Genomic DNA, 27,684 nt, shown 5'->3' with positions numbered 1-27,684 from the left:
AAAATCACATTTGTGCAAAGGGCAGGGGACAGACTGCATCACAGAAATGGGACTGATGGCTCCATATAGCCTGCAGGCCTTTTCCTTTTCAGGTTGTGTACTTCAAATTTGACTCAGCCCTTGGCTCTGAATACAAAGCAGCTAAAATGCTTAACTTAGTCATCTCATGTATTACTTTCCTGAAATGGAGAGCTATGTTGGGAAACACATGAATCTTTATGATTCCTGAGAGCAATTACTCTCAATCTTTTCAGCTGGAAGACCTCCTACAGCTTTTGAAAAAGATGTGGACACATTTTGCATCGTTCCACCACAAAGTTTTTCATTTGCAAATAACTAAACTGAGACAGAACTTTCAAAGTTTGCATACTGTTTTTATTTTCTCCTATTCAGTTTTTGCCAGCCTGTACTCATGAGAATGTCTGTGGCCTGAAGAAAACTGCAACAGTTCTCTAAACCACCATTCAGTATTTCACAGAACAGCAATCATTCACAAACTGTGGGTTAAGAAACATCACCCTAGACATCTCTGTGTATCTCAAGAATGCTTCTTCCAAATGGAAATCTGTAGCCAGGATCTAAGTGTTCTACTGAAAAGATGGCATCTCTGTCAGTCTGATTCTGATTTATTCTTTCCCGAGTGAGTCTGGCTAAAAAAAACAACTGCTTAATATCCTGTGGATCACATTCAGAAGCGTCATTACATCTAGAATCAGAGAGATTTCATGCTGGGCAGCAGGCAATTGTGTTGTAGCAGCTTTATACTAGTTGAGGTTGTTGAAGTATATTGTGCATTGTATATGCCAGCTGCAATCTGTCAGTGCTGACTTACAAAAGAAAGCAAAAAGCTCACAGGCCACCTATATACATTTACGTGAGCTAGGCTTGAATGCAGTGGACACTCTATCTGAATTTAGAAGTGCTTAACTTAGTAGTCCTCACTTTTGAGCATCCCAGACAACATTCTGCCAACACAGAGGCCTGTCTCAAGCTGGGAGCTCAGGGCCCAACTGAGAGAGGCATTTACACACAGGCTTAACCACCAGTGTGTGTTAATGAAATGGACATGATTTCAGTACATGTTTTAAAGCTCCCCCTTAGTTCAGAGCCAGGTGAAGGGCTGCACATCATTTGTGCTGGGAAATGGCTCCTCAGTAGATTGTAGCAACTTTAGTGCCTCAGCACCTGACATAGTTAAATGCTTTGTTTGCACAGTCTGCTTGCCTTACCATATGAAAATATCTGTTTCAATTTCTGCAAAATTATTTTGAAAGAGCTGAATTAACACAAGTATGAACTCAGAAATAAAAGAAAGAAAACAAAAGTAGAGATCTGGGTATGCTAGTGGCAACAGCTTTTACTGAACAAAATTACATTACACATTACTAGTGCTACAAGACATTTACAGTGGGTAGGAATGCAAAGATTCCTTTTATAGACAATGCCTCTCCCCAAAAAAGGCTGACTGCCAAATCCTATGTGCATGAAAAGCAAACCTTTAATTAACATATTGCTGTAATGACAAAACCTGTTTCATATCAAGCAAACCTGACCCTGATTCACCCACCATTCACCTCTACAGGGAAAGCACTGCTATCAAGTTCAGTATCATGATTCTTCATTTATTCATTAAAAGGAGAAACATGCCTATAAGGCATTGCAATTTACTTGTGTTTTCTTTTTAATACCTTACAAAACCTTTTCTTGCTTCTAAGGGAGATTGTAGACGCTTGGATGCGAGGACATCTAGAATGATGTCTGCTGTCACAAGTCTCTTCAGGCAGAATTTCTTCCATCAAACCTGTTGCTTTGATGTTGAATCACTGTCCTTAATGAAGGATCAGTGAATACAGGGAGACAAGGAACCAAGTGGTGTAAGGTGTTTCCTTGGCAATGTGCATATCTTTGTTGCCAGAACAAAATACAACAGCACCGAATTACTCGAGAACAAAGAAATGGAAAGGCTTTTGAAATCTGCAAGCCAGAAAAGGGAGTACTAATACAGTGCATGGACTGCTGCTTAGCATGACAGAGAATTAACACACATTTTGAGTTAAGAGGCAAACCATACCAATAATGAGATCTAGTTTAACCTAAGCTGACATATTTTATGTATACAAATAAATGGAAGACTTGATACAGGCTGTATTAACTCAGGCAGAGCTTCTGCTGTCTTTGAAAGCCTGTTTTGCACAGCTAAACAAACAGAGGAAGAAAAACAGCAGTTAAATCACCCTTTGTAAAGGTGTCACTGAATACATAAATTAATTTTTTTTTTTCTCTTGCTATGCATAGAAAAATTAGTAAGGCATGAATATTTATGAGGGGCAAGTTGCATTTTTTTGCTAATGGACAAAAGCTGAGGAAAAAAGACACTAATTTTATAGTTACCACATGAAGATGTAATACCCTGCTGTACTTGTAATTATTTAAAATTAACAGTGAGATACAGAAACAGAATCCCATGTAAGGTATTATAAGCTGGGATCATAACACAGAGAAATAAAACATGCCTTGTGGCATGTTTTTCACCTCAATAGGTGTATCCCACAGAAAAAGAGTTCTTTTGGGAATCCCTAGAGATGCTTTTTCCTCAGTCAGAATCTTGTTATATAGTAAAGCAATTGACAGGATGTGCTTGGTCATCCTAAGGACTGGCAAGTTCTAGTCATCCTAGAAATTAGCAAGATTCTGGACATATGAAACCCACTTCTCATTCTAGTCATCCTCATATTACATAAGAACATTCTCTAAAGGTTAATAACAAGAAAAGTAAAAAGATTATGTTTTCAAAAGAGCTTGGTGAAATTTAAGCTTCTTTGTCCAATTTGGCACTTATCCATGACAATAAGCAAGTTTAATCTTCTTATTCTTCTGGAAACAGTCCTTAGAAATTTAAGTCACTTTATCCCTTTTCAAAATGTTACAGCATGAAAGTAAAGAAACAACCATTGTCAGACATTACTTTTCTGTGAAAAAAAGTGACCTATTTTTAATCTCTTAAAAAATCCCACTTCTGAAGTTCTCAGTTTCTAACTTAGTTGTGTGAGGATTTTTTCTTCAGTGGAGGCCAGTAAAAACATATTCTCTGTAGCATGTTATACATCTTAATAGATCTATACAGCCTGTGGTCTATATCAAGTTTAGTGGAGCATAATGCTTGGAAATAAGCAAAGAATTTTGTTGGTGATGGACAAAACCACAACAGAAGTTATTTACTTCATGGGAAAAAAAAACAAATGGCAAAATCTTGTTTTAACTTAAAGTAATAACATGGTATTCTGAACTGGCAGGAGGATCAGATCTGATGAATAAGCAATTTTTCTTTTTAATCAGGTACTTATCGTGGTAGAACCAAACTTTAGAATTTTATCTAATCTAACAATGCTCTGTGCCAAAACTTGGGGGATTATGAGTTTAAGCTACTGAGACACAACTGTATTTGCCTCATCTGTCCTGCTATGGAAGCAGGAATCTCTGGGAAAAAAACATGGACAGATAACAAAAAATGGTGACACCTAAAGTTTTCACAGCTGCATTCCCTATAGCTCACTTGTTAGAGATTAGTTACATACTCACAAGTACCTGACTGACAATGTCTGACCTCAATGATTTTTCAGGTATATTATTGAGGTTTATTTCTTTGCTAAAGTATCAAGGGGAAGCTACTGTTTCTTGAAGACACTCGAGCTTGAGATAGCATCATTTAATTTATTGCCTTTAAACTTGTTTTATTTCTTAGTTGAAACCTGAAAAATAAAGGTAAACAGTTCAGAATTCAGGAACTAGATCATAATACTGTAGGTCTACATGCAACTACAAAATTGACCCCAAGCATAATTTTGCTGCGAAGTGCAACCAGCTGCTCCAATTATTTTCTCCTCCTGCACAAAAAGGCATGTCAAGAACACTCATGGAACCTCTCCAAGCTGCCTATCAGTGCCTCTGTTAAGGATGAGATCATCTATTCATGTAAAAAGTATCTTATCAGAATCATTAAATCCATGGATTTGTTAAAATCCAGTACTCACAAAGAATGGTATAAGACCAGCAGCTTTGTCTTCATCCAGAACTTTCTTCAGGGCTGAACCACAAACACTAAATGTGTCATCTGAAGGAACATTTTTAATCTTCACAGCACCAATTAGTGCAGCCCTTTCCACAGATGAATGAGCCTACAAGGAAATGGGCAAATTTTAGGACCAACACCTTTTACTGGAATGTAAGAAGTTTATTTGAATTTACAAACTAAAAAAGTAAGTCCTTTCAAGTAAAGCCATACTCGAGATCCTGGGACTGCTGATGATATGCAATAGATACATACTTCTCCACCTTTCCTATAGGTAGATGGACACATATATATCATACAATAAACTAATAGCAACCCTGAATATCCTTGAGACCGTTGCCATGATCACATTAAAAAAGAGGTCCTCAACCTTAGTAAGAGCTTTATTTACATGGTATGATTGATGTAGAGCTTCAGGATTTGGCTCTAGGTCAAAAGATGTGCAGACAATCATCTTATCTGATAATGATTCAGGTGCTTGCTAGCATATTTTTATGGTGTACACCTTTTTAGAAGTCTAAAATTATACATGTCACAGTATGGTACAGACAGATATTTTCTTACATGACCATGTTTTTTCTGATTACATACTGACTAAATTGTGGTTTGATTCATTCACTTTTTTAGGCAACTAAGGATCATTCCCAATATGCTATTTTATTTACATCTCACTACATTTGAATTCCCCTGAAATAACATTGTTTTACAAAATAAATCATATCTATGTAAATAAAACCAAAGAAATTTCACTAAGAAATTCTTATAAATTTGTGAAGTACAATAGAATAATAAAAGGAATAAAAACTCCATCGATAATGAAAAGCCATTAGCCACAAAATAATCTGCTTTAAAGCACGATTAAAACAAATGGAAAAGCTATTTTTCCTTCTATAGTTAAATTAATCATCATTAATATGGAAGAGGAAAATCCCTCACCTTTTCATATCACAACTATTCTCATTCACAATCTCCTTTTTAATTCTTGCCAGTGCCTATATGCTTATTAATTCTGTTTTAATTTAGCATATAATCACAAAAATAACAATCCAAAATTTTGTTACACTAGACTAGATGAAGCTTTTGCATTTCAGCTTAACATATCCCTGGAATGACATGTTTTAAAGACAGATGAACCATTAATTTGTATCTCAGTAGCACCTATTGTTATTGTGCTTTGGTAACTACTTAGGCATCAGCTTGAGAAAATTTGGAAGCTAGATTTGAAATACAACTTTTTAAGTGGAATAAAAAGTGTGTGGCATAGCAATATGATACTTCATTCAAGCGTACAATGGAAAAGTGTATTTTAGAACTTATTTACATTAGAATTGCAAATAAGCAAACTACAATAATACACTGAGGTTGTTAGTCAGTCAGAACCCCTAAATTTCTTCATCAAGACTCAAAAATTGTAGCAAGATTCTTTTCCAAATACATTCTGGCATTGTTGGGCTCTATCAGTGAATGGTTTTCCCTCCCACAGAATGGCTTACATTAAACTTTCTTTTGTGGATTATTGCCTGTGAGTCACACAGGTCTGTTCTTAACACAAAAGGAACAGTGAGCTCGGCAACAATCTGCTTGGAAAGGTCAGCAGTGTCTTAAGGCAAATCCTTCTGTGAACATAATATCCTCTGACCTTCAGTAGGCAGGAAGGCCTGTCAGTCCTCATTTCAGGTCAGCCTCTTATATGGAACAAAAAAGTCAAAACAAGTAAAAAGTTTTGTGCATCACTGGGTCAGTCAGAGCTCTGGGACTGGTGGTCTGCACAATGCTGACCTTAGGATGCCCAAAAAAAAAAAAAAAAAGCACAAATATCCTTTGTGACTCTTGAAAGCAGTTATCTTTTCTCATATTTTCTTGTCCTGAATCTTCTCACCATGCAAGTGTAATCCCTTTTCCCACCAGCAAAGAGCAAGTCTAGTGTTAACTTCTTCTACAGTGCTATCTAACATACACTTAGTAGTAAATCAAAGAAAGGCTGAAACCTGGCCATTCTACTCTGCGCATCAGATATTACTTTAAAATAAACATTAAGTACTAAGTGAAGGGTTTTTTTCTGTCTCATTGCTATGTAGGTAAGAAAATGTTGGACATGTTAAGAGAAGCAACATTACATGGCCCTTCAGTAAGATTACTGCATCAGAAACATAGCAGCAGCAGAACTCACATGAGCAGAATTTGTTTTCATTAACATTAAAAGCCTCTCATAGTCATAGCCCATTGAGAATTTAGTGTAACTCAGTCTGCTAAATATCACTCACAGTCAGAAATCAAGGATTATGTTTTCTCTTTCCTTACAAGACTTCTTAGTTGGTTTGGCAGATAGATTTCTTTAAGGTTTTATATTTAAAAAAAAAAAAAAAAAATAAAAAAAGTTTTGGCTTCTTCAAGTACTGTGACCAATTTGCTTTATATTCATGCATTAGGCTTTTCTGCATACATGCATCTGTACCCATGCATGCATATACAGGGGGAGGATGTATGTGTGTTTGTTTCACACGTGTTTGCAGGAGGAAAATACTGTGTGCACAGATGGACACAGAAGACTGGATGTAACAAAAGGTACTCCAGACTTACTAAACATACTTGAAATAAATACCTTACTTAGTTACCTTATTTACTTCAAACAAGCTATTTATAAAGATTTTTATCACTGACATCTGGATATTTATCCTTTATATTAGAGTGCACATGACATTCCAGTTCACTTATCACAGAATCATAGAATGGCCTGGGCTGGAAGGAACATTACAGATCAACTAGTGCAAATGCCACTTTCATGGGCAGGGACATCTTCCACTAGACCAGGTTGTGCAGAACCACATACATCCTTGAACATACATACATCCTGGCCTTGAACTCCTCCAGAGGTAGGCCATCCACAACTTCTATGGACAACCTATTCCAGTGCTTCACCACCCCCACTATTAAGAATTTCTTTACTATAATCACCCTACTCACAATTTAAAATCTTTCCCTCTTGTCCTGTCACTACATGCTCTTGTAAAAAGTCCCCCCATGTCTTTCTTACAGACTGCTTTAAGTCATAATTATGTCACCCCAAAGCCTTATCTTCTCCAAGCTGAAAAATCCTAATTCTCTCAGCCATTTCTCATAGAAGAGATGCTTCATTCTTCTGATCATCTTGATGTCCATCCTCTGTACTTGTCTCCCTGTATTGGGGACCCCAGAGCTAGATGCAGCACTGAAGGTGAGGTCTCACCAGAGCAGAACAGAGGGGCAGAACCCCTCCTCTTGCCCTGCTGGCCACACTGCTTTGGATGCAGCCCAGGACACATTTGGCTTTCTGGACTGTAAACACACTTTGCCCGCTTATGTCCAGCCTATCATTCACCAGCAGCTGCAAGTCCTTTGGGGCAGGGCTGCTCTCGATCTGTTCATCCCCCAGCCTGTGCTGGTACTGAGGGTTGCTGAGAACCAGGTGGAGCACCTTGTACTTGATCTTGTTAAACCTCATGAGATTCCCATGGAGCAATTTTCAAGTTTGTCCAGGTCCCTCTTGATGGCATCCCATCCTCAGGTGTGTCCACTGCACCACTCAGCTCAGTGGCATCTCCAAATTTGCTGAAGGTACACTCAATCCCTTTGTCTATGCCATTAATGAAGATGTTAAACACTGATCCCAATACAGACCCCTGTGGAACACATTTATGTACAGTAAGATTTAAACAACCAAAATCAAATAATCGCCAATGCAAAGAGTTCATACTAAATTCACCTGCCTATTCACAAGGCAGGTGAATTTGAAATTGTTAAGTATAGACACTGTGTTTCCATGTTAATGAGAGGTACTCACCTGATCAGAAGCATAAGCCACCAGCCTGCCCATGATCTCTGCTTCTGTTAGCTCAGGCTTCTCTGACTGCACCTGTCTGATAGTCTTTGTTCTTGCAGCAAGCAGTGCAATCAAGGTGGCTTCGCTTGCACTTCCCTGTGGGATAAATTGAGTGGAGATTCAAAATGGAAACATTGCAGAAGAAGAAAAGTGACATTCATTCTGCATGAATCTGTGAAGCAGTTAACAGAAAATGCAGATAAAAAACAGTGCAATCTCACGTTTTTTAAAAATATGTCTGACAGCAAGGGAGGAATCTCTGATCTTGGTCTTCTCCTTCCCAATGCCTCTGCCTATTCTCTTAAATCACTATGCTTGTTCAGTTTAGGCAACAACCTTGCAACCAAGTGATAGAAAGCTGCACTCACAGACTTAAATGTATGTGAAAAGGCTCTCAAACAAGGCATCCATCTGCTCTGACCCAGTGTCAGAGTAATGGCTGATTTCTGTTAATCTGGATTTCTTCACATTTAAGTTCCATCACAACCTGAATGACAGCTCTCACTTCTATCAAGCAACATGCTTAATTACACACCTTCTTTCATATTAGAATTACCTTGGACAAGTAAATTATTGTGACTAAAAGAGAAAAAAACACTAAGAAACCAAAACTGCTACGATTCAACATAACTAATTGCACTTCAAAGTATTAGTTATGTATGTTTTCTTCATCACCAACAAAAATGAAACACTGTTTTGTGTGACACACTATTTCTAAATTGCACTTTGACTCCCAAAACATCTATTTAAAATGTGTCTTGTATACTTTGTGATAACAAAAAGGAGAATTTTCTGTATCAATTTATCAGTAAATTTCACAGTATATCCGTATATACTGTGAAATTTACATATCAGTAAATACAACTTCCTGGAAATTCTTCATACGGTTTTTGTCTAGGATATGCACCTGAAACATGCCATAAACTACTCTTTTAAATTGTAAGTAGCACTTTGTAAATACATGCTTATAAATTTCAATGTATTGGGAAGTCTCCACAAAAGATGAAGTTTTTAGGTACTTTCAAAGTTGATCAAACATCATATGAATCATAACAGTGCTCTGAACAGAGTCACTTATTTTAATATCTATGTCTCAGAAATATGCCCAGCGTCGACAAACTAATTTTGATGTTTCTTGTCTTGTACCAAAATTCTCTCCTTATTCTGTTGAAGACCTGTGTATACTTACAAATTACAACAAATGTTTAAATATTTGGGAAGCGATTTTATTTCCCTGAAGGTGAGACTGATCTGACGGATTTCATATGTGAGAATGATCACAGTGAGTTCAGACTTTCTCCTATACTGAAGTTAGCTGAGCTATTCATATGAGACCAAGCTGCCTTCTACACATGTCAACATCTCAACAGTGAACGAATGCAATCCAGCTGAAATTCAACAGCTTCATCAGTGGAGTAATCAGTGAAAAGGACAGTCTCATAACATTCACTGAATGTATTGTCAATGATTAAATATATGTAATCTGCCTTTTTGGTAGTGTGAGATTTGAGAAGTGAGGGCATAAACACAAGCTGGAGGCAGTTTTTTGCACTTTTTTGCATTTTTTGTGCATTTTTTATAGCTGCTGCTGCTCCTGCACACAGTATTATGGTAACCAAGGGAATTATTACAAATACAGTATGGAATTAGGATACGATTACTCCTTTGGGTCAAGTAAGGTAGAGCTTCCATGTGGAGGCAAGGGGTGAAGGAAATCTGATCTTTTAGTTACAGAAAACATAATTTAGCAATCTCCTCATTTAATGTAATTCTGTATATAGTCTGTAGCTGGACAGACCTCTCATCACAATATCACAACATGGAGAAATCATCCTACTTTTTCTGTCTAAAAAGTCAAAATAGCTGAAATAAAATAACTGTTTACACTGTTAGTGTATTTCCAGGAATACACATATTACAAAATTACATATGGAATACACATATTACAAAAATGGGCATTAATATATAAAAGAAAATGGCTGTAAGAAATTACAAAGTTTAAGGCATTAATTTGAGATCTGAAAATTTAGGCTCCCACTATTCTGTTGATTACCTGGCTGGGTGGCAAAATTACTTAGGCTGAAGCCTCAGCCTTCTAAGGGGCTCACCTAGATATTCTGGCTCTTTATCTATGCTGGTGCGTAGATGTATACAATATACAATGTATACAACAGTTCTTGTATGAATTTCCTTTTACAGAAACAAGGATGAAAATAAAAGGGTCTGTTGCCCAGCTGAATTTTGCCTCCTGATATACAGCTGTGATGTAGCCTAAATGTACCTGAATCCAGCAACCTGGAAATGCTTTTGGATGTCTCATGATAGATACAGGCTTTTCCCCCTTGTTTCAGTTTCCATAAATCACTTTTTTTATACTGAGTAACCTTTTTTACACGGAAGCTTTTTACACTGCTTGCAGAGCCTGGTTTGCAATGCTCTTCTGTACACTTGGCACCAAAGTCTTGTGCTTAATATTTTTGAGGGAAAAACTACCTTGGTTCTTGAACTACTTGGCTAACTGACAAGTAAGATAAATCAGCAGTGTTCTTCACCAGGCCAAAGATATTTTTGTCTCACCCCTAAAATACTTTCTCTTTGCAGAGCAAGAAAATTCTTCAAAAATACAAAGCAGGTACACTTTCCAGCAATATATCCAGAATGAACAGCAGGATACAAACTTCAGGAAGAAAGTTGCTTTCTCACTTATTTTTGAAAGCTGTTTTTTCTCCTCTTGAATGCTGTATTCTGCATTAAGTGAAGGATGATGATACCTTTGCTTTTACCCCAGGCAAACAAAGGTTGCCATGGCAAGCAGACTCAAGAGGTTGAGGAAATATCAGCAAGAGCTGAGTTCATGTCCACCAGAGCTCTGAAACTGAAATTTTCTTTTATCTTTTGCCATTTTGAAGTGTCATCTTGCACACAACAACAAAGTGCTTCATATTGACATAGACTTTCAAATGTAATTAAGAGGCAATTTTCACAGGCTCAGTTTTACGCAATAGCACAATAATTACTTGGCATTTAGGAACAGAATGACTGGCACTTTCACACATTCACGTTGTCTTTGCCTCACGCTCTCTAGCTTGGATCATTATTGTTTCAAGGGCAAAACAAGAAGATTTGCAGCCCAAATGACTGCATCATAAGCTGGAACACAGCTCGCTTTTGATTCTGGAAATGACCAGTTTCTGAAAATTATGGGCAATCCAGCACTGTCAGCCCAGAGGGGCAATATTTCCTGCTGGTAACAATCAGGCATAATTACTTGCTTTAACTGGTATGAAATAGATTCTGCTACAATGCATGAGAGAAGTTTGATTTCTTGAACATAAAGCCCTCCCTAGCAATTGTAATGATAAAGATACTGACAGAGCAAGCAGCTAACAGAGCAAGTGTCTAAGAAAGCGACAGCCTTTGGGTTAAATTCATTCCTGCCTGGGAAGATGTTGGGAAAAATTCATTGGAATACACTGTAGGCATGTGCAGCTAAGATCAAAGAAAGAAGCCCCCAGTTTTAGCATCTAAGTCAGATGTATATTAGATCTTAGAATAAAATGGACTGTGCCCTGGCCTCCAATGACCAGACTCCAGAGATTATCATAGGAACACAGAAAAATTATTTAAATTTTGATCTTCTTCATAGAAGAAATCTACTTTAGATAAATACTTGTAACCAGAGTTGTATTTGCAGAATGACCATGTGCTAGTGTAACCATGGTTAACAAACAATAGAGCTCTATTATGCATGCAAGATTGCCCATTGGTAATATATTCATTATTATTCAGGTTATCTGTTCAGACATTGTAGGTTTCATTCACCAGTCAACATCAGAGTCTGGGGACTTTTTTCTAGTTTGGATATGCAGTGTAGTATCAAAATTGTTTTATCTACTGATAGAACTGCTTAAGTTCACATTTTAAGCAGCTCTTCATTTTATTATAATATTCTGATATTTCCCCTTTTTATATAAGAAAAAGTAATTTCAACCTTTTTGGCAAAAATCGATAGACTTTCTACCACATTCTGCTATTTCTATTTATCAAAGTTTATCTCCCATGTTCTGTGGAAACTGAAATAAACAATTAAACATTAAAAAGGTAGACTTCTAACCTCAGCTACGAAACATTGCTGCATACTGTTGCTAAGTATGGGTTCAGTTCACTGAGTAACAAGTTAAAGTCTCCATTCTACACAATTCTGATTTGAATTTTAAGCCCAACTTTTAAATTGAACTACTAACAATTCTTCACTGAGAAGTGTTTTAGAAATCAGCTACTCTAAAAACCAAAAGCATTACTTTCATGAATGATCCTGCCTTCTTTTAGACATTCTCACAGACCATCAGTCCTTCTGGAAATATGAAAGGAACCCTTGTGGCAGAAAAAAAAAAAATTCCTTCATTAGTGTCCTAGTATAAAGACTTTACAAAATCATGATTTCACAAACTCAATCCATATTCATTTTTCATGTCCCCTCTTACCTGAATGACTCCTCCACCTTTGCCATCCTTCCCAGCTAAAAACTCTTCAGGCAAATTAACCATCTTCCCTAGCCAATCCAGCATGACAGTCTCCAGCTCTGTGCAAGCTGGACTTGCAGCCTGTGTTGAAAAATAGGGCAGAGGGAATAATCTCACTAGACCATGAAGAGAAATCTACCAGAGCAAAAATAATTCTCTCTCTCTCTTTCTCATGCTATAAAGGAAGAGACTAGATAACTAATGCTACCAGCCAAGTTAGGGACCCGAAGACTGTTTTGTGTAGTTTCTAACACTTACTAAAAAAATGTCAAAATAGGCCTTACATAGAACCATGACTATAAAATGTCAAAGCCAGGATTTGCATCTTGCATATTTTTTTCAACATCAAATACCAGCCTCTTTTGAGAAGAGAATATCTCATGTGAATGTGGGGGTTTTAAGAAAATTTTCCATTTATCCAGATGAAAAGAGAAATAAGAAGAATGGGTGATAAACAATAGACATAACTGGATTACCAGTATGTTTTCACTGCTATCATTAGTTCAAATGTTGGCAATTTTTCAAGAGCAAAACTTGTATGAGGAAATAGCCTTTTATTCCTGGAATCATTCACAGTGTCTGTGTGAAAACCCTTAATTAATCAAGGAACTTTACCTACAAAAACACTCCTGTGACTTCACTGCTATTAATCAATAATTTCATTGCAGAATGTTACTGAAATGCTTAAATCTTGGCAAGGTGAAGCACCATTACCACGCACCAGAGTAAACTCACCCAAGAGAAGCCCACACATCCTATTCCACCACACAACATATCTGCAAGAAGAGCTGGGAAGGAAGAGGCTGCAGGGAAGTAGGCAAAAAAATATGGACTGTGCCAGTGAGTCACCTGTATTAAGGAGAAAATAGTTATTTTTAAGTAATACAGGAAGCAGAAACAGTCACAAAATCAATAAAGGTTAGAGCTTAGGACAATCCAACAGTTTTTGACTAGCTGGCTGTAACACATGATCTCATTTTTTAGAAAAACTTACCTCATTTTTTTAATTAATTTTTATTTATCCTTTACTCAAAATAAAAATAAGTCAGTTCTCACCCCAACCCCCTAACAGCTCCAAAATCAGAGTTCTCCATTTGCCTTCCTAGAAGACAAGAATTGTGTGGGTCATGGCAGCCTGAGTTTCTGTGCAGGATGCTGTACTTGAGCCTCTACCATCAGGGACTCTGGTATTTGGTTTTTCAATCTCTATTATGCAACTGAGATAGGAAGAGTGTCTTCAGTGCAGCAGAGGTCCACAGAACTCTAATGCCTACACATTCATATTGTTTGTTAATTCTCTGGCATTAAATCTGACCAAAAAGCTCCTCACCACAAAATGAAACAATCCATCCCAGTATACAATACCTTCTGTAGAAAATTAAACTCTCATCTCCCTTTAACAAGTTGTGATTTACATACAATTCCATTTTGTATGAACTAATATGCAAGAACAACATAGTAACTGCAAAAGTGGTAGTCAATTGTCTTGCCAAAGCAATATTTAAAATTATCTTATGTAACATCCAAGCAATTTTAAGGATCTGTGAGATATTTGATAGTGTTCCACAATTCCAGTCTAATAAAGCAAGGAAATGCACAGACACACAGCAGTGTTCAGTGGAAATAATGTGATATGTTTGGCAAAAACAGCTTTCACATTCAAAGTAAAAGGCAAGTTTTTGAAAAATGCTTCTCGAGCCATAAACAAGAATTCAGCAGACCTATGTAAGATTCTTTTTATGGCTGGAAATCCAGAGGCTGTTGAGTTACTGAAGGCTAGCCTTTTCCTACATGATTTTGTTCCCCTTTTAATACTGGAATTTTTCTGTTGCAGCTGGAGGATAGTAAGAATATACATTCTCTCTTGCCTTAGTTCCATGTTTCTGTGCTGTTTTGTTCTGCATTCCCACCTCTGATGAATTTTAGCTTTTACACTCCTCTCTCCCAGTCTGTGATAAGGTTTCTGGTTCTGGAGTTAACTCAAGGATTGCTGTACCACACTGTTCTGCATACTGCAAATAATGCCTTTCTTTCCTCTTCTAACCTTCCTCATGCCAACAACCAGCTCTTCTTTAAGGTATGTGGTCCATGCCAAGGGGAAACTGTCTTAACTCTTGACAGAGTGAATCAGGTATCACTTTCCCTGCTGCAGTGTACCAATTTCAAATGTCCCCATCTTTTTCACATGAAAACTCCTATAATAATAGGATAATCTCCTATCCATTACAATTTTCCACTGTCTAAACTAGCCCTTTACCTGCTATGCTCAAGATTTCATTTTTACTCGTCACTAGGTTGAAATCTGTCAAATCAGTTATCTAAAGACAAGTCACTGTGGAGCTTTTCAACTGTACCTCGTATTTGGTCAGGATATCTTTCTCTGCTGTAACAGTTTTAGAGCATTTGCAGCAAATCCCTTCCTTCACAAATCAGAAAAAAAAAGCCCGGGGACATTGTTCTTTACAGCAAAACAGTAAAATTCAAGAAGCAGTGGTCCCTGATAGGATCCACGTGCACAGACTTTCACTGACGTCCATAATGAGCCAGAGCTGCCACTGTTCATCTCCCAGCTCTAATCCTCTGTGATCTGCAAGACTTGTGACATCCATCTTGGGTTAATCAAGTTAAACTGACTGATTGCTGGGAGCCATTTGCTTGATGAAACACAGCAGATCCCAGCTGCACCACTCACAAAAGTGAAAAAGCTAAAAGCCCTGGGGCAAATGCAGCTGTGCTTCTTCCTTCTGTCTCCCTTTCCTGTCCCTTGAAGCAGCTGTAAAATTTTCTTTTTTCACCACGTTGGAAGATACACTTAGTCTTAGGCAAAGAGTCTGACATAATTGATGCCTGGTTCTTTTTAGCCCTCTGCTGATAAATAATGATATACAAATGTCTTGGGTTCACTCTAATTAACACTATAGTGCTTCTCAGAGACATTCTATTTCCAAGATTTCTTACAAGGATGTCTTTCTCTGGCTTGCTTAGTCTAAGCAATAGTCTACCTTTACCACACACTAAAGATCAGTACTTCAGCTGAAAGTTCACAGATTAATGGATCCAATGTGAGGAAAATTAGCATCTTGAGTACTGCCATTCTAAGTTACAACTACACTTCATAATTTCTGGCTCTAAAAAATAAGCTTTTATAAAAAAAAAAGCTCTATAAAAGAAGGCAAAGGTAATCTGAGAGAGAAAGGCAGCTCTGATATTTTTACATGCAGATCCTTTCCATGTTGTCTGCCTGCTGTGGAGATCAGAGTTCTGTAGTTATTCCCTCTGTCTCTGTTAGAATCAGGAACCTAGTGCCATTACTGTCATTATCATTTGGTGGACTGCCCTTTGAAGGCCTACCTTGTATTCCACAATAAGTGCCCATAAAGAAGTTTCACTTCTCATGAATGCTTTTCTCCTACAGAGCAAAGACAGCAATAGATCCTGCATTATTCTTGCTTCATACAATTAATTGATCCCTGCTTTTCTGAAGGACACCATTTTCACACCATTAGTCATACAATAAATAGCAAATATCTGAACACAACTAACAGAGTGAAGGTGTCAGCATGAATGAAACAAGTATCACTTATGGGCCACCAACAACTTACAGGCAAAACAAGGTTTTATGATATATCATATTACTTACTCTTTCTGAAAAAGCCCTTTCTGAAGTTGTCAATTTATAAAATGGATATAAGACATTCCCTGCTGAAATAGTGAGAAAATGCTATAGATGAAAAACACTAGATGTACTTTTAAATGTTAGTCTTGTCAGGAAAAACATGGGAAGAAGATTAAGGGAAAATATAACCTGAACAATTAGGGCAAAATATATATTTGCAGATAAGCTGGTAAGAAGAGCTTTAAACTAGGAATGATGAGGGAAGGAGAGGAAAACCCACAATCAAGGGACGAAGATGAACCAAGCTGGCAAGCAAAGGGTGAAGGGTAACATGGACATGAGAGAACTCAAGAAGAAACTAAGGCTAAAGCAGAATGATCCCCAGTGTATCCACATTAATTGGGAGGTGCTGAGAGGGCAGCATTAGGCCAGGGGCAGGACAGAGGAGCTCTCACACTTTTTCTGAGAAATCAAGACAAACGGGTGCCTCTCTGAAGCACCTGTTAGTTGTGGTAAAATACATGAGGAACAAACAGGAGGAAACAGAAGGCAGGTACAGGGCTGTGATTCACTGGGATCAGAGAAATCCTGCCTATGGGATTGCTCGCATGACTGAAGTGCTGCAGCAGATTAGGACAGGCTCTTCTGGAAGGTTAGACAAGGAAGGCAAGGGAGAGGAGTGATCTTTGTGCAATATATGTGCAAGATAACGGCAGGAATGCACTGGCCTCTGCGCAATAATAGACAATGAACCAGTGGAGAACTTGTGAGTCTGGTGAAGATATTAAAATAGGCAACATTTGGGTGGGAGGGGGGCATCTGCTACAAACCACCTGATCAGAAGAAGCACATGATTGCAACATTCAGACAGCTGGAAGAAACCTCATGTTCACAGGTCATACTCCTCACATGTGCTGGACAGACAACACAGCAGGACACAATCGATCCATGAAGGTTCTGAAGTGCATTGATAATTACCTAACATGGGAAACTGTGGAGGAACTGATGAAAATGTGGGACCTAGTGTGGGACTGCACATTTACCAACAGGAAAGGACTGGTGAAGGCAGTGCCCTGGGCTGCAGCCAAAGCAGCATGAACAGCTGGGGAAAGGAGGGAATTCTCCCCCTCTTATCCATTCTGGTGAGACCCCACCTGGACTGCTGTGTCCAGCTCTAGGATCCCCAGTATAAGGGAGGTCACTGACTGATTGGAACGAGTCCAGAGGAGGGTTATCAAAATGATCAGAGGAATGGAGCACCTCTCCGGTGAGGAAAGGCTGAGAGAATTGGGATTGCCCAGCCTGGAAAAGAAAAGGCTTTGGGGTGATCTAACTGTGGCCTCCCAGTACCTAAAGGGAGCCTACAAGAAAGATGGAGACAGACTTTTTGCAACGGCATGTAGTGATAGGACATGAGGGAATGATTTTAAACTGAGAGTAGGTTTAGATTACATGTTTGAAAAAAAATTCTTTAGTGTGAGGGTGGTGAGGCACTGGAACAACTACTCAGGGAGGTTGTGAGTGCTCCATCCTTGGAAGTGTTCAAGGCTGTGTCAGATGGAGAAAGAAGGAGAAAGGGCAGTACTGTTTAAGATCTTCATTAAATACCTGGACGATGGGATAGACTGCACCCTCAGCAGTGCTGCAGATGACATAAAACTGGGAGGAGTGTTTGTTTTATACATTGTATGGTCATGCTGAAATTCAAAGGCACCTTAGCTGCCTGCAGAAATAGGCCAGCAGGAATCCCATGAAGTTTACCAAAGAAATGCAAAAGCCTGCACCTGATGAGGAATAATCCGCTGCCCCAGTACAGAGCAAGGATCAACTGGCTGGCAAGCAGCTCAGAAGAAATGGACCTGGGGATCCTGGTGGCCAAGCTGAACATGATCCAGCAATGTGCCCTGGCAGCAAAAACCCAAGAGCATCCTGGGCCATGGTAACAAAACTGCTGCTAGAAGATCAAAAGAGTTGATTGTTCCCTTCTATGCAACACTGGTAAGGCCACACCTGGAATGCCACATCCAGTTCTGGGTTTTGCAGTACAAGGAATAAAGACATGGTCATATGGGAGCGATACCAATGAAACACCATGGAGGATGACTAATTACTGCATCTGTCATGTGACAAGTGTCTGAAAGAGCCGGGATTGTTCAGCCCACAGGAAACTCAGGGGGTACCTTGTTAATGTGTATAAACACCTCATGGGAAGGTGTAGGGAAGATGAAGCCAGATTCTTCTCAGAAGTACCCAGTGACAAGACACGTGCACAAACTGAAATAGAAAAAAATCCACTTAAAAATAAGAAAAAGCTTTTTTACTGTGAGGGTGATCCAACTTTGTAACAGGACAGCAGAGTTCATGCATGGAGATATTCAGTGACCAGCTGGACACAGTCCTGAACAACCTGCTCTAGCTGACTCAGCTTTGAGCAGAGGGGATGGACTAAATGATCTCAAGATACCATCCAGTCTCTACTATACATGACCTCGTGATTCTGTGCCCATGTGAATCTTCAGAACTGAGTATTAGCAACACGGGTAGAATCAGAGTTACTACAAGGACTGGGATTTATATTGTACTCTTTGTGTCACTAACATTTCACACCAGTGGAAAAATTCATAATAAAACAATTTTTCTTCAGAATGTATAACTTTGTAAAAGTAATTTTGTTTGCAGGCACAGAAATATCAAGAAAAAGTCAATTTAGTTAAGAGAGAACATGACATGCTGATTATATAATTGGAATTCACTTGTCTCACTTTCTACTCTCAAATGATTCATCTCTTATTTTTTAATATGTTATTATTTTATTGAAAGTTCTCAAATTCAAAGTGTTTTCTACTTCACAGACACTACTATTTTCCTCCAATGAAAAAGAAAAGGCAATTATATCTGTGAGCAGCAATTAAAGTATTTGCATGTGTTGGACATAATTCTCTTATCTAATCTGCATTGATTTAATTCTCTTGGATTTAAGACTTCATCCACAAACTTTTGAAAAGACTGCAGAGGTTTCAGCTGACTTCAGTGGAGCTTTTGCTATAAGTACAGCACGGCTAGCTCCAAGGAAAACAAGATAAAATCATATTGAATATCAAATATTTATATTGGTCAATGAAAAGGAATTTGTATTATAGCACACTGACTAAGCCATTTTGATTGTGATGTCCACTCTCATCACAATCATATCACCTAGCTGCACCTAGAGAAGGAATCCAAAGTGTTTATTGGAAAGATCCAAAGGAGAGATTCCTCATTAATTTTTACTAATAATTCAGTCCTCTTCAAACTACTCAGAGGTCTTAGGAGACAAGCACATATTTAAAATAAAAACAAGTGGAAAAACACGAAAATTTCAGGCCTGAAGAAATGCCAGATGCTTTTTTCTGTATTGTCTGTCCAATACTGACCTATTCAAGGACTAATATTTAGGCAGTGGCCATCTGCCTCAAAAGCTACGAGAGGTAGTTGACATTTAGGAGACTAAGTCAACAGAACAAGTATTGGGCAGAATCCTTTCTAGTCAACTCTCTAATAAAAAGAAGTCTCCTATGAGAATTTTAACATTTAAAGATCAGCTTGAAGAAACACTTTGGCACAGAAGACTAATAAAAATACTATTTTGTAAAATATTTACTGTTCTATGAAAGTACTAAAAATATCACATGAAACTGAAAGTTATGAAGTTTTGCCTTAACCAGTTCAAGGGAGGAAAGGGAATTATTTTCAAAAGTAAACCATGAATGAAGCAAAAGAATGATTTGATTATTTCTAGAAAGAATGGAAAACATTAGTTAGATTAAATTCAACATGTAAAGCTGACTCCTGCCTTCTAGAAGTTAATCAGTGTGAGTACTTATGTTGGTAAACCCACACTTTGTTTAAGGTGTTTGAAAATCTAAATGCAGTAACATTTTTCTTACCCCTGGCATAATGATCTTCTCAATGTCTTTAAAGACATCCTCAAAGCTCTCAGGATCCTGGGGTGCACACTGTGCAATGAGGGGCCGTAGATATCCTGGTTCCACATCTGGGAACACCTGTCGTTTCTCTATCTTCTCCAGGTAGTCTGCAACATAGTCCACCATCTCCTTCCCTCTCTTGCGGAATTCTGCAGCATCCATGAGTATCAGAGTTTAGGGCTTATTCTCAGAAAAGCACTTAAACAGAAAGAGAAAAAATAGTCATTTTTGACAGAAAATTTTACTGGTTTTAAACCTGTTATTCATATGATTTATAGGAAGACTCATATGGCCATGATATGATTAGATTAGATTAATACAGACAGACAATAAGTTCAGCAAAGGAGAACAGTAGAAGCACATTGATGAAGATTTAAAAATTACAGATTTATTTCCTACAGCTGCTGGTTGACACAAGGATGTAGCACTACTAAGTGGCACATTAATCAGCTCCCTCTTGCCTTATAGAGAAGTATAAGAAAATAGCTTTCTGTGTGTCTCTATTATAATCTGTAATAATAAGCTACAATAACCACAGTTATCACAGTGATCCACTGTGCTGCCCTGTCATTTTATCTGCCTCTTGACTCCTGTCTTGCCTCAAGATTTAGCTTTTTTACTCTTTCACTGTAAATGCACATGCTGTTATCTACAAAATTTTGCTTCTTAGTGAGTTTTCAAAAAGAATTCCCTTCAAGTTGATCTGTACTGCATTTTGTAGGAGAAGGTGAGGAAGGTCTGTCTGGGGCTGTTTCCAAGATGCTGGGCTGCAGCTACAGGTATCCTATCTGAGATAGGAAGATTGTGTGAGCACACCCAAGGTGATACACGGAGGTGAGATGTTCAGCTTTGAGTTCACTTTCAAAGTGCTCTGCAAACATAAATTCATGATATTACTGTGCCTGCTCCCACCATCCTGGCCCACCCAATTTTATTACTCTATGTAGCTATGCATTTTGAGTACTCAGTGAATATATGACTGGAACTTTTTATTCACTATCAAAAAAGTATCCCAGAGTCTTTATACATTCAGATTGAGCAATACTGTTTCTTGGAATCCCGTAAGAAGATTGGCAAGAGGAAAAAGGATACTCACTGCTGGTCTCAAGAACTATTGTGCTTATTTCACACACCTGTAGATCTTCACTTTGTAAGGAAATAATTATATTAAGCAGAATGTATTAGATAATTAGGAGAAAAAATTTCAGATATCAAGTACTTGTGATAAGGATTTCAAAATGAGGATATAATTTAGAGAAAAGGGAACCTCCTTGTCTTTATTACATTTGAATTAGTACTGTAACATCACAAAAGAAAGACATAATTAATAAGCACTGTCTTAGAGACATCTCTGCTGCTACAAACAGAGGATCTGGGATTTGTGTGGAACAGCTGCTGCTGCTACTTAAGAAGGCAGGGTGCTTCTGTAGGTCACGAAACACTTTAAAGAGCACAGTAGGGACCTGCACAGTAGGGACCTCTAGATCCCCAGTGGATGTTCTTGTTGCTATTTTACTAGAGTTTTAGTATTCTCTTTAATCATCATGCAAGTGTTTATTTGTCTCTGTCTATACCTTTCATAAAGGGGTATTATGACCTTTCTCATATCTTGCTACTAAGTTGCTGGAAATACATTACCAGTAGTCATTACAGTCCTTAGAATGTGCAGTGGGCAGCTTTTTGTGTTACCTCCCTTTTGAAAAGCTGTGTTTAAGGAAGCAGTTTTGTTTCTACACCTTTATAATCAAGATGATTAAATTTCTTCCCTATCCCCTAAATCTTATGTGCATTTTCATTTAACACATCTTTGATCGTTCTTCAAAGTAGCAATGAAGCCCTAAAGAACTTTCATGAGGTCATCTGTTATTTTTTTCCTCAGGTTTCAGAGAAAAAAGCTGTGAAAAAAAGAATTTAACACACAACCCACAAATTAGTGGGAAATGCCTGAGACTGAACTATCTCAGAACATGAGCACTGGCGTTTCCAGTTGACCACTGCTGTTGGTCACCACTGTGCTGCAGTTATTCTTACAGAATAACTGTTCAGTATCTCATTTTACATCTGTGGTACCAGTGAATCCCAAGTACAGGTAAGAGTATCACTGTGTAAGAGCATCACTATACTACTCTCTAGCTTTACTTTGTAGTTATCAAATAAAAAGGACCACTTAACATAAAAACTCCTGTGGATCACATGGTCTTTTCCTAAAATACAAATTAAATGGCACAAATTAAGCTCATAACAGCTCACAAACACACATAAAAAAATAATTTACTTCACTGGAAAAAAAAAAGAATTTACTTTTCCATATTACCAGAACATACATGGTATGTTTTATAGCTTGTAACCATTTTTCCATGACCTGATTTTTTTTTTTGCCTGAAATTTGTAGTTCAAGTAACATTTACATCATCTTGTTGCTACACACTAGGCTGATATAATTCCTTGTTATTTTTATTATTAGAAGTTTAGACAAATTTCTTTTTGAATATCAGGATAGGCAAATAAAATATTGTATCTAAGTATCAGATACACATTCTGTGGTTTTAGTCTATTGTTATGGAACTCAATTTGACAAAATACATATTTTTTATAATCACTAGGATTTTGCTTGTTATTGGCTGACTTTACCTCTTCCCAAGAATGGGAGGTTCACTGGCTCATCCTAGCATTGTTTTGGCTGAACTGCTTCTGCCATAAATCATTATTGCAATAGCAAAATTCAGCTAAAGAATTGAATTACAGGGGAAACCCACTGTTTTGCATGGAAAAAGTAACTGGACCAGGAAGCTTAAACATTAAGAACTGAAGGTTGAGCCTTTCATCCCAAACGTGTTATAGTGGTTGCAGTGTTATAAATTGATAAAGTAGCATTTACTTAACCTCTAATACTCTTACAATTCAGTTTGATGCAGTGAAGTATGTCAAACTGCTTTAAAACTCAAAATATTTAACTCTTCCTTCCTCCAAAGACATTTAAAATCTACTTTTTTTCTATTAATGAATCTTCCTAAAAGTTCTTCCCTGAAAATTCCATACCTACAGGGGAACTGTGAAGGCATACTCCCTGCAGGAACACAGTGGTCATCCTTTTCACTTCCTATTTTATATCTGTTCCTCTGTGAGTGACAAGACCCGCTTACACTTTCATCCCTATTTTTATTCTCTTCCTGAACTGCTCACTATAGATCTCACTTCATCTGCTTGGAAGTACTACTTGCTATGGAAGCCATCTCCAACAGATAATTGCAATACTCCCTAGTGAGTACTATCCAAATTCAAATTATTTCACTTCTTTACCAGTACAGAATATCTCTACCTCTTGCATGCACACAAAACTCATGTACAATGCAACAACACAATGCATAGGGAGAGACCTTCCCACTATGCCAGTATATTTTAAAAATATAGAGATTTTTCTAAGAAGAAAAATACTTCAGACAACTCAGGCAGTAGGGTTTAAAATGAAAATACTGTTTGAGAGAATTCGTACTTTCTGAAGGGATGAGCGTTACAGTCTGCATGCACTCAAAATATCCACTTAACTTGAATGAACTTAAATTCCAAAATAATGCAAGCAAAAACTAAATGGAAATTTCAGAGAAACTAAGCCTCTTTCTAAAGTATTTAATAGTGGTCTAGCTTCTTGAAGGCCCCTAAAGTGTGAGAAAGTCTCCACACTCTCAGAGATCCTACACCTCCCAGGATGAGTTTCAGTATATTTAGTATCTGCAAGCTGAAATCCAAGTGAGGAGAGCACAGCTTCTCAGGAGGTGCCCTGCCTAATTATCACCTACCATACTGTGAGCAGTCTGAATGCAAATTCATTGACAGCCTCACTCTGATTGATAAAATACAATTTCACCAAGCATATATTCTGCCTGAGCATTTTTGTTCCCAGTAAGAATCAATGGCTATTGTCACCGCTGCACACTTCAGATCAAATCCTACGTTACTGGAGAAGATTGAGTTCTGCTCTAAACTGCAGGTAAAACCAAGAAAAATCATGCTAAACCTTAAATTATATCAGTGTATCTTTTTTTACTTATTCATAGATAAACTCCTTGGTCTTTGGATTTTGCTGTAATTTGTCAGAGGACAAGTACACTACACAATCTAAAGTTGGCATATCCTTTGTTGCTTTTTTTAAAACTACTCCTACCTCAGTGCACTGAAATAAGAATACAGACATATTTTATTTTACTGAAGTTACCAAAAATTGTTGCTAGTCTTTAGATTATACATGTTCATTTGCAAGCAGTTTTCTACTTTATCTGAAACTGGACCATACAAAGGAGTAGTTTACATACAAGTAATTATTAAAGATTATGTTAATAACATTCAGCTTATTTATTATTTCTGTTGAAAAAGTATTGTCTATGTTTTTAGAATCTGGGTGGGTTTTTTAATATTTACTAAATATGAATATAAAATATACCTAAATGCTATTTGTTATGAGAAAGAAAAAAATATGAAAAAGCAGAAAAAAGAGCAAAAAAGAGGAAATGTAGAACAAATGAGAGAGGTATATTTGATGCATTATAATTTTATGTCTGCCTCTTCTCCAGTTCATCAATCTAAAATAAACAACAGCTAGCAACATAAAATCTTTTAGCAGCTCCTGTTTATAAATACAGACAGGAAGAGTGCATAGACACATTAATAGCACCTATAACTGACAGCTGTATTTGCTCAAAAAAAGTAATAACTGTGTATCTTTCCAATATATAAGACAAGTGCATTTTCTATTCTGCCAACTGACTGTTGCAGAACAAAATGTAATTTAAGGGCTCATGGTGCTTCAGTGACACCACTGAAGCCATGAAGACTTCCTGCTACCGAACCCAACTGAAGGTTTTTGCAGCTGTTGCCACTGTTAAGCTGAACTTCCCCTGCTGGCAATAGGATATTGCCAGAAAAAGAGTCTAAGAATGAATTTTATTTCAGCACAAGTAAAAAAGAACTGGATCTACTCTGTACTTCTACCTTTGCACAAGTCAAGAATTAGGAGTATATGTTACAATCACTACATTTTATCTAAAGAATTACATTTTCCAGAAGTTGCTGGCTGTAGTCATTTATTGTCACTGGCACAGAGTTAGGAACTTCATAATGTTCCCTGCTGAGCTCTCACTACAGTGATGGGAAAGGGTTATTTATGAGGAAAACTTCACCCTAAAAATGTAATGCATTTAATTTATCTTGAAATTTTATTATTCAGAGTATTTGACAGAGAATTTCTCAAGTTCTGCTTGGTTTTTGCAAGCACTGCTGTACTTGGAAAAAGAAGATACAAACTTTTGTATACATGAGATTCTACATAGACGTATATAAACAGTTACAGCAGACATACATCAGATGTAAAAACAAGAAAACGCAACACAATAGGTGTACACTACATTGTGCGAACTTAGATTAAAAATAAATGCTGCTTTTTATTATCATCATCCCTAAAATAACACAAACTGGCTGTTTATTAACTGATCTCCCACTCTCCATAACCAATTGTTGCATTAATCCAAATGTACCTATTTGAATTTAATAACCATAAAGCCTTAAGGAAAAAGATTGTTACTTACAACGAGTTGGTAAGGTTTTTGCTTCTCCCCTGCCCTTCTCACTGCTTGTCTTTGCTCCTCAGTGACAGCTCTAAAGCAGAGAGGATGCAGTTGCCAGCATATATAGGCAGAGTATCCATGTCTCTTCAGCCTATCACAGCCACGGGCTTTGCACTGAACGTGCAGCAGCAGCATCTCCTCCTCCTCCCACAGCTCCTCCAAAATACACTTCACAAAGAAAGCTCCCCAAAAAGCAGCAGGATCCGACCGAGAAACGGCTCTTGCCTAGGTTTACTCTGCAGTTCCCTGTGTTTTCTTCCAGGGGCTCCATTCACAAGTTCATTAGCAGTGAGTGTCTGATCACATGCTCCCCATCTGCGCTGCACACTCTGGGACATTGCTACTAAGGCTGCTGCAGTAAAAGCAAGTGCTTTGATTCACTTCTGTGAAATATTATTGCCAGGAAAGAAACATGGATGTGGTTGAAGTATCACTCAAGTGACTGCAAGCTCTGAGCAGGTATATAGCTGTGGAATTAACATCCCCAGATAAGTTTTATCCAACTTTTCCCAGTTTCTCTCTTTAATCATATGTACACTTAAAAGCAATTTGAAGCATTTAAGATTGTTTTTCCCATTCCAAAAAAAATTATGTGGAGTTCGCTTTCCTAGATGAATCCAGATGACTTCCAGTCATTTTTATTTCAGTCAAGTTAATCTAAAAAAAAAAAAAACCTATCAGCATTTCATAGTCCTAAACAGCTTATAGCCAGGCAGTGTGACAGACTTGGGATGGTCATTGCTCTCTGACCAGTATCCAGTCCACTGCACTATTGTTACAGCCAACCTTTTTGTGAAGGAGAAAAAAGTCACAGCTTTTTAATACTGTCATAGCTGTGTTTGCTCTTCTAATGTTACACTAATGACAACTCTGCTACAATTCTGAAAGAACCTATTCAAAATAAAAACAGGATCTAAACTCCCCAGGTGAGCTTTCTGGTGTCATTGCACTTGTGCCAGATGTTATTCTATGATCTGACTTGCATTTCCAGTGCCTGGGTTGGCTGCTATAATGATTAGTTCTGCGATCTTGAAAAGCATCAAGAAGTCCCAGTCAATTGCTTCAGCTTCTGAGATGTTTTCCACATCAAATAATCAAAACTTCCGAGTGCACAGGGTTACAAACTGAGCATACTGGGACCCCACAGGAAAGCAAGTGTTTTGGAGACTTTTCCTATTTCTTTCTTTTCTTCCTGAATTTGACTGAAAAGACTGAAAATTCAAAATTTGTTGTGAGAGTATAAGAGATGCAAAAACTGAAGTTGTCTCTAGTAAACTTAAAGATAACTGAAATCTCATTTCAATGTTCCATCCAAATGGCTTGCAAAAGCTAAATATCTTTCAAAGGAAATTAAAAATAGAAACTAAAATTAAGATCGGAGCACTAAAATCATGTGTTAAAAATCATTTAATCAGTGCTGAAATACAACCTCAAAGTCACCTGATGTGTTTTTATTTCTCTGCTGTACCTGTAAAGCTTGCTGTGAAGAGGCAATAGCCACATTTTCCATTAAAATGTTTTTTTGTAATTTCTCAGGAAGAAAAATGAAATAAAGGTACAACAGGCAAGCTGAGAGAGTGGAATTAAATGCCCTTTTAAAAAGCATGTTCCATGTCTCTTCTACAATTTAGAAATTCTTCTTGCTCATACTAGTTTGATAATTCTCATCATCAACGCTTGGCAATAAACAAATCTTTGTTAACAGAATCTTTCTGTGGTGGACAAAAGAAAGATGAAGTTTACTGTCATAGGTGCCGGTTAAGTCAGACCTGATGTGGCCCTGTGAATTTGTTCCACACCCTTCAGAATGCTCTCTCTTTCACAGGCAGGGAACAACTTTGTTTACTGCTGAAACACAACAAATAGAGATCCCTTTTTAGTGCCACACTGTTCCAAAATTCAGGATATTAGCATGTGAGCAATAACACAATCCCAAAAGGTTTACAGGATGGGGCTTGTTGGTAAGCACCCAACAGACCTATTATTCACAGCCAACAAGAGACAAGCTTCAATATGTTTTTGCACGTGGAAGTC

At 37.6% G+C, this 27,684-nt stretch overlaps 1 protein-coding gene across 6 annotated transcripts in view; it reads right to left on the bottom strand.

Moving 5' to 3' along the window:
• Window positions 1-27,684, bottom strand: part of DDC (dopa decarboxylase) — a 73,955-nt gene that overhangs the window by 31,072 nt on the left and 15,199 nt on the right. For 2 of the 6 annotated variants that reach the window (XM_023921845.2, XM_023921843.2), the window contains 5 exons: window positions 19,994-20,230; window positions 13,187-13,300; window positions 12,413-12,532; window positions 7,890-8,024; window positions 4,032-4,175 (listed from right to left, as the gene is read on the bottom strand). In XM_023921845.2, the coding sequence (XP_023777613.1) occupies window positions 4,032-4,175; window positions 7,890-8,024; window positions 12,413-12,532; window positions 13,187-13,300; window positions 19,994-20,194 (714 nt within the window). In that variant the 5' untranslated portion in view covers window positions 20,195-20,230. Of the gene's footprint in view, window positions 1-4,031; window positions 4,176-7,889; window positions 8,025-12,412; window positions 12,533-13,186; window positions 13,301-14,805; window positions 15,309-15,802; window positions 15,861-18,247; window positions 18,336-19,993; window positions 20,231-25,611; window positions 25,682-25,875; window positions 26,003-27,419; window positions 27,499-27,684 lie in introns of those variants that run through there. The other 4 variants (XM_086898621.1, XM_086898846.1, XM_023921847.2 and 1 more) reach the window with 4 other exon arrangements.

This window comes from Cyanistes caeruleus, chromosome 1 (assembly GCF_971803275.1).
Source record: "Cyanistes caeruleus chromosome 1, bCyaCae1.hap1.1, whole genome shotgun sequence".
NCBI classification, from domain to species: domain Eukaryota; kingdom Metazoa; phylum Chordata; class Aves; order Passeriformes; family Paridae; genus Cyanistes; species Cyanistes caeruleus.
The sequence above is the reverse complement of the archived record's forward strand: the minus strand, read 5'-3'. Positions and strand labels throughout refer to the sequence as shown.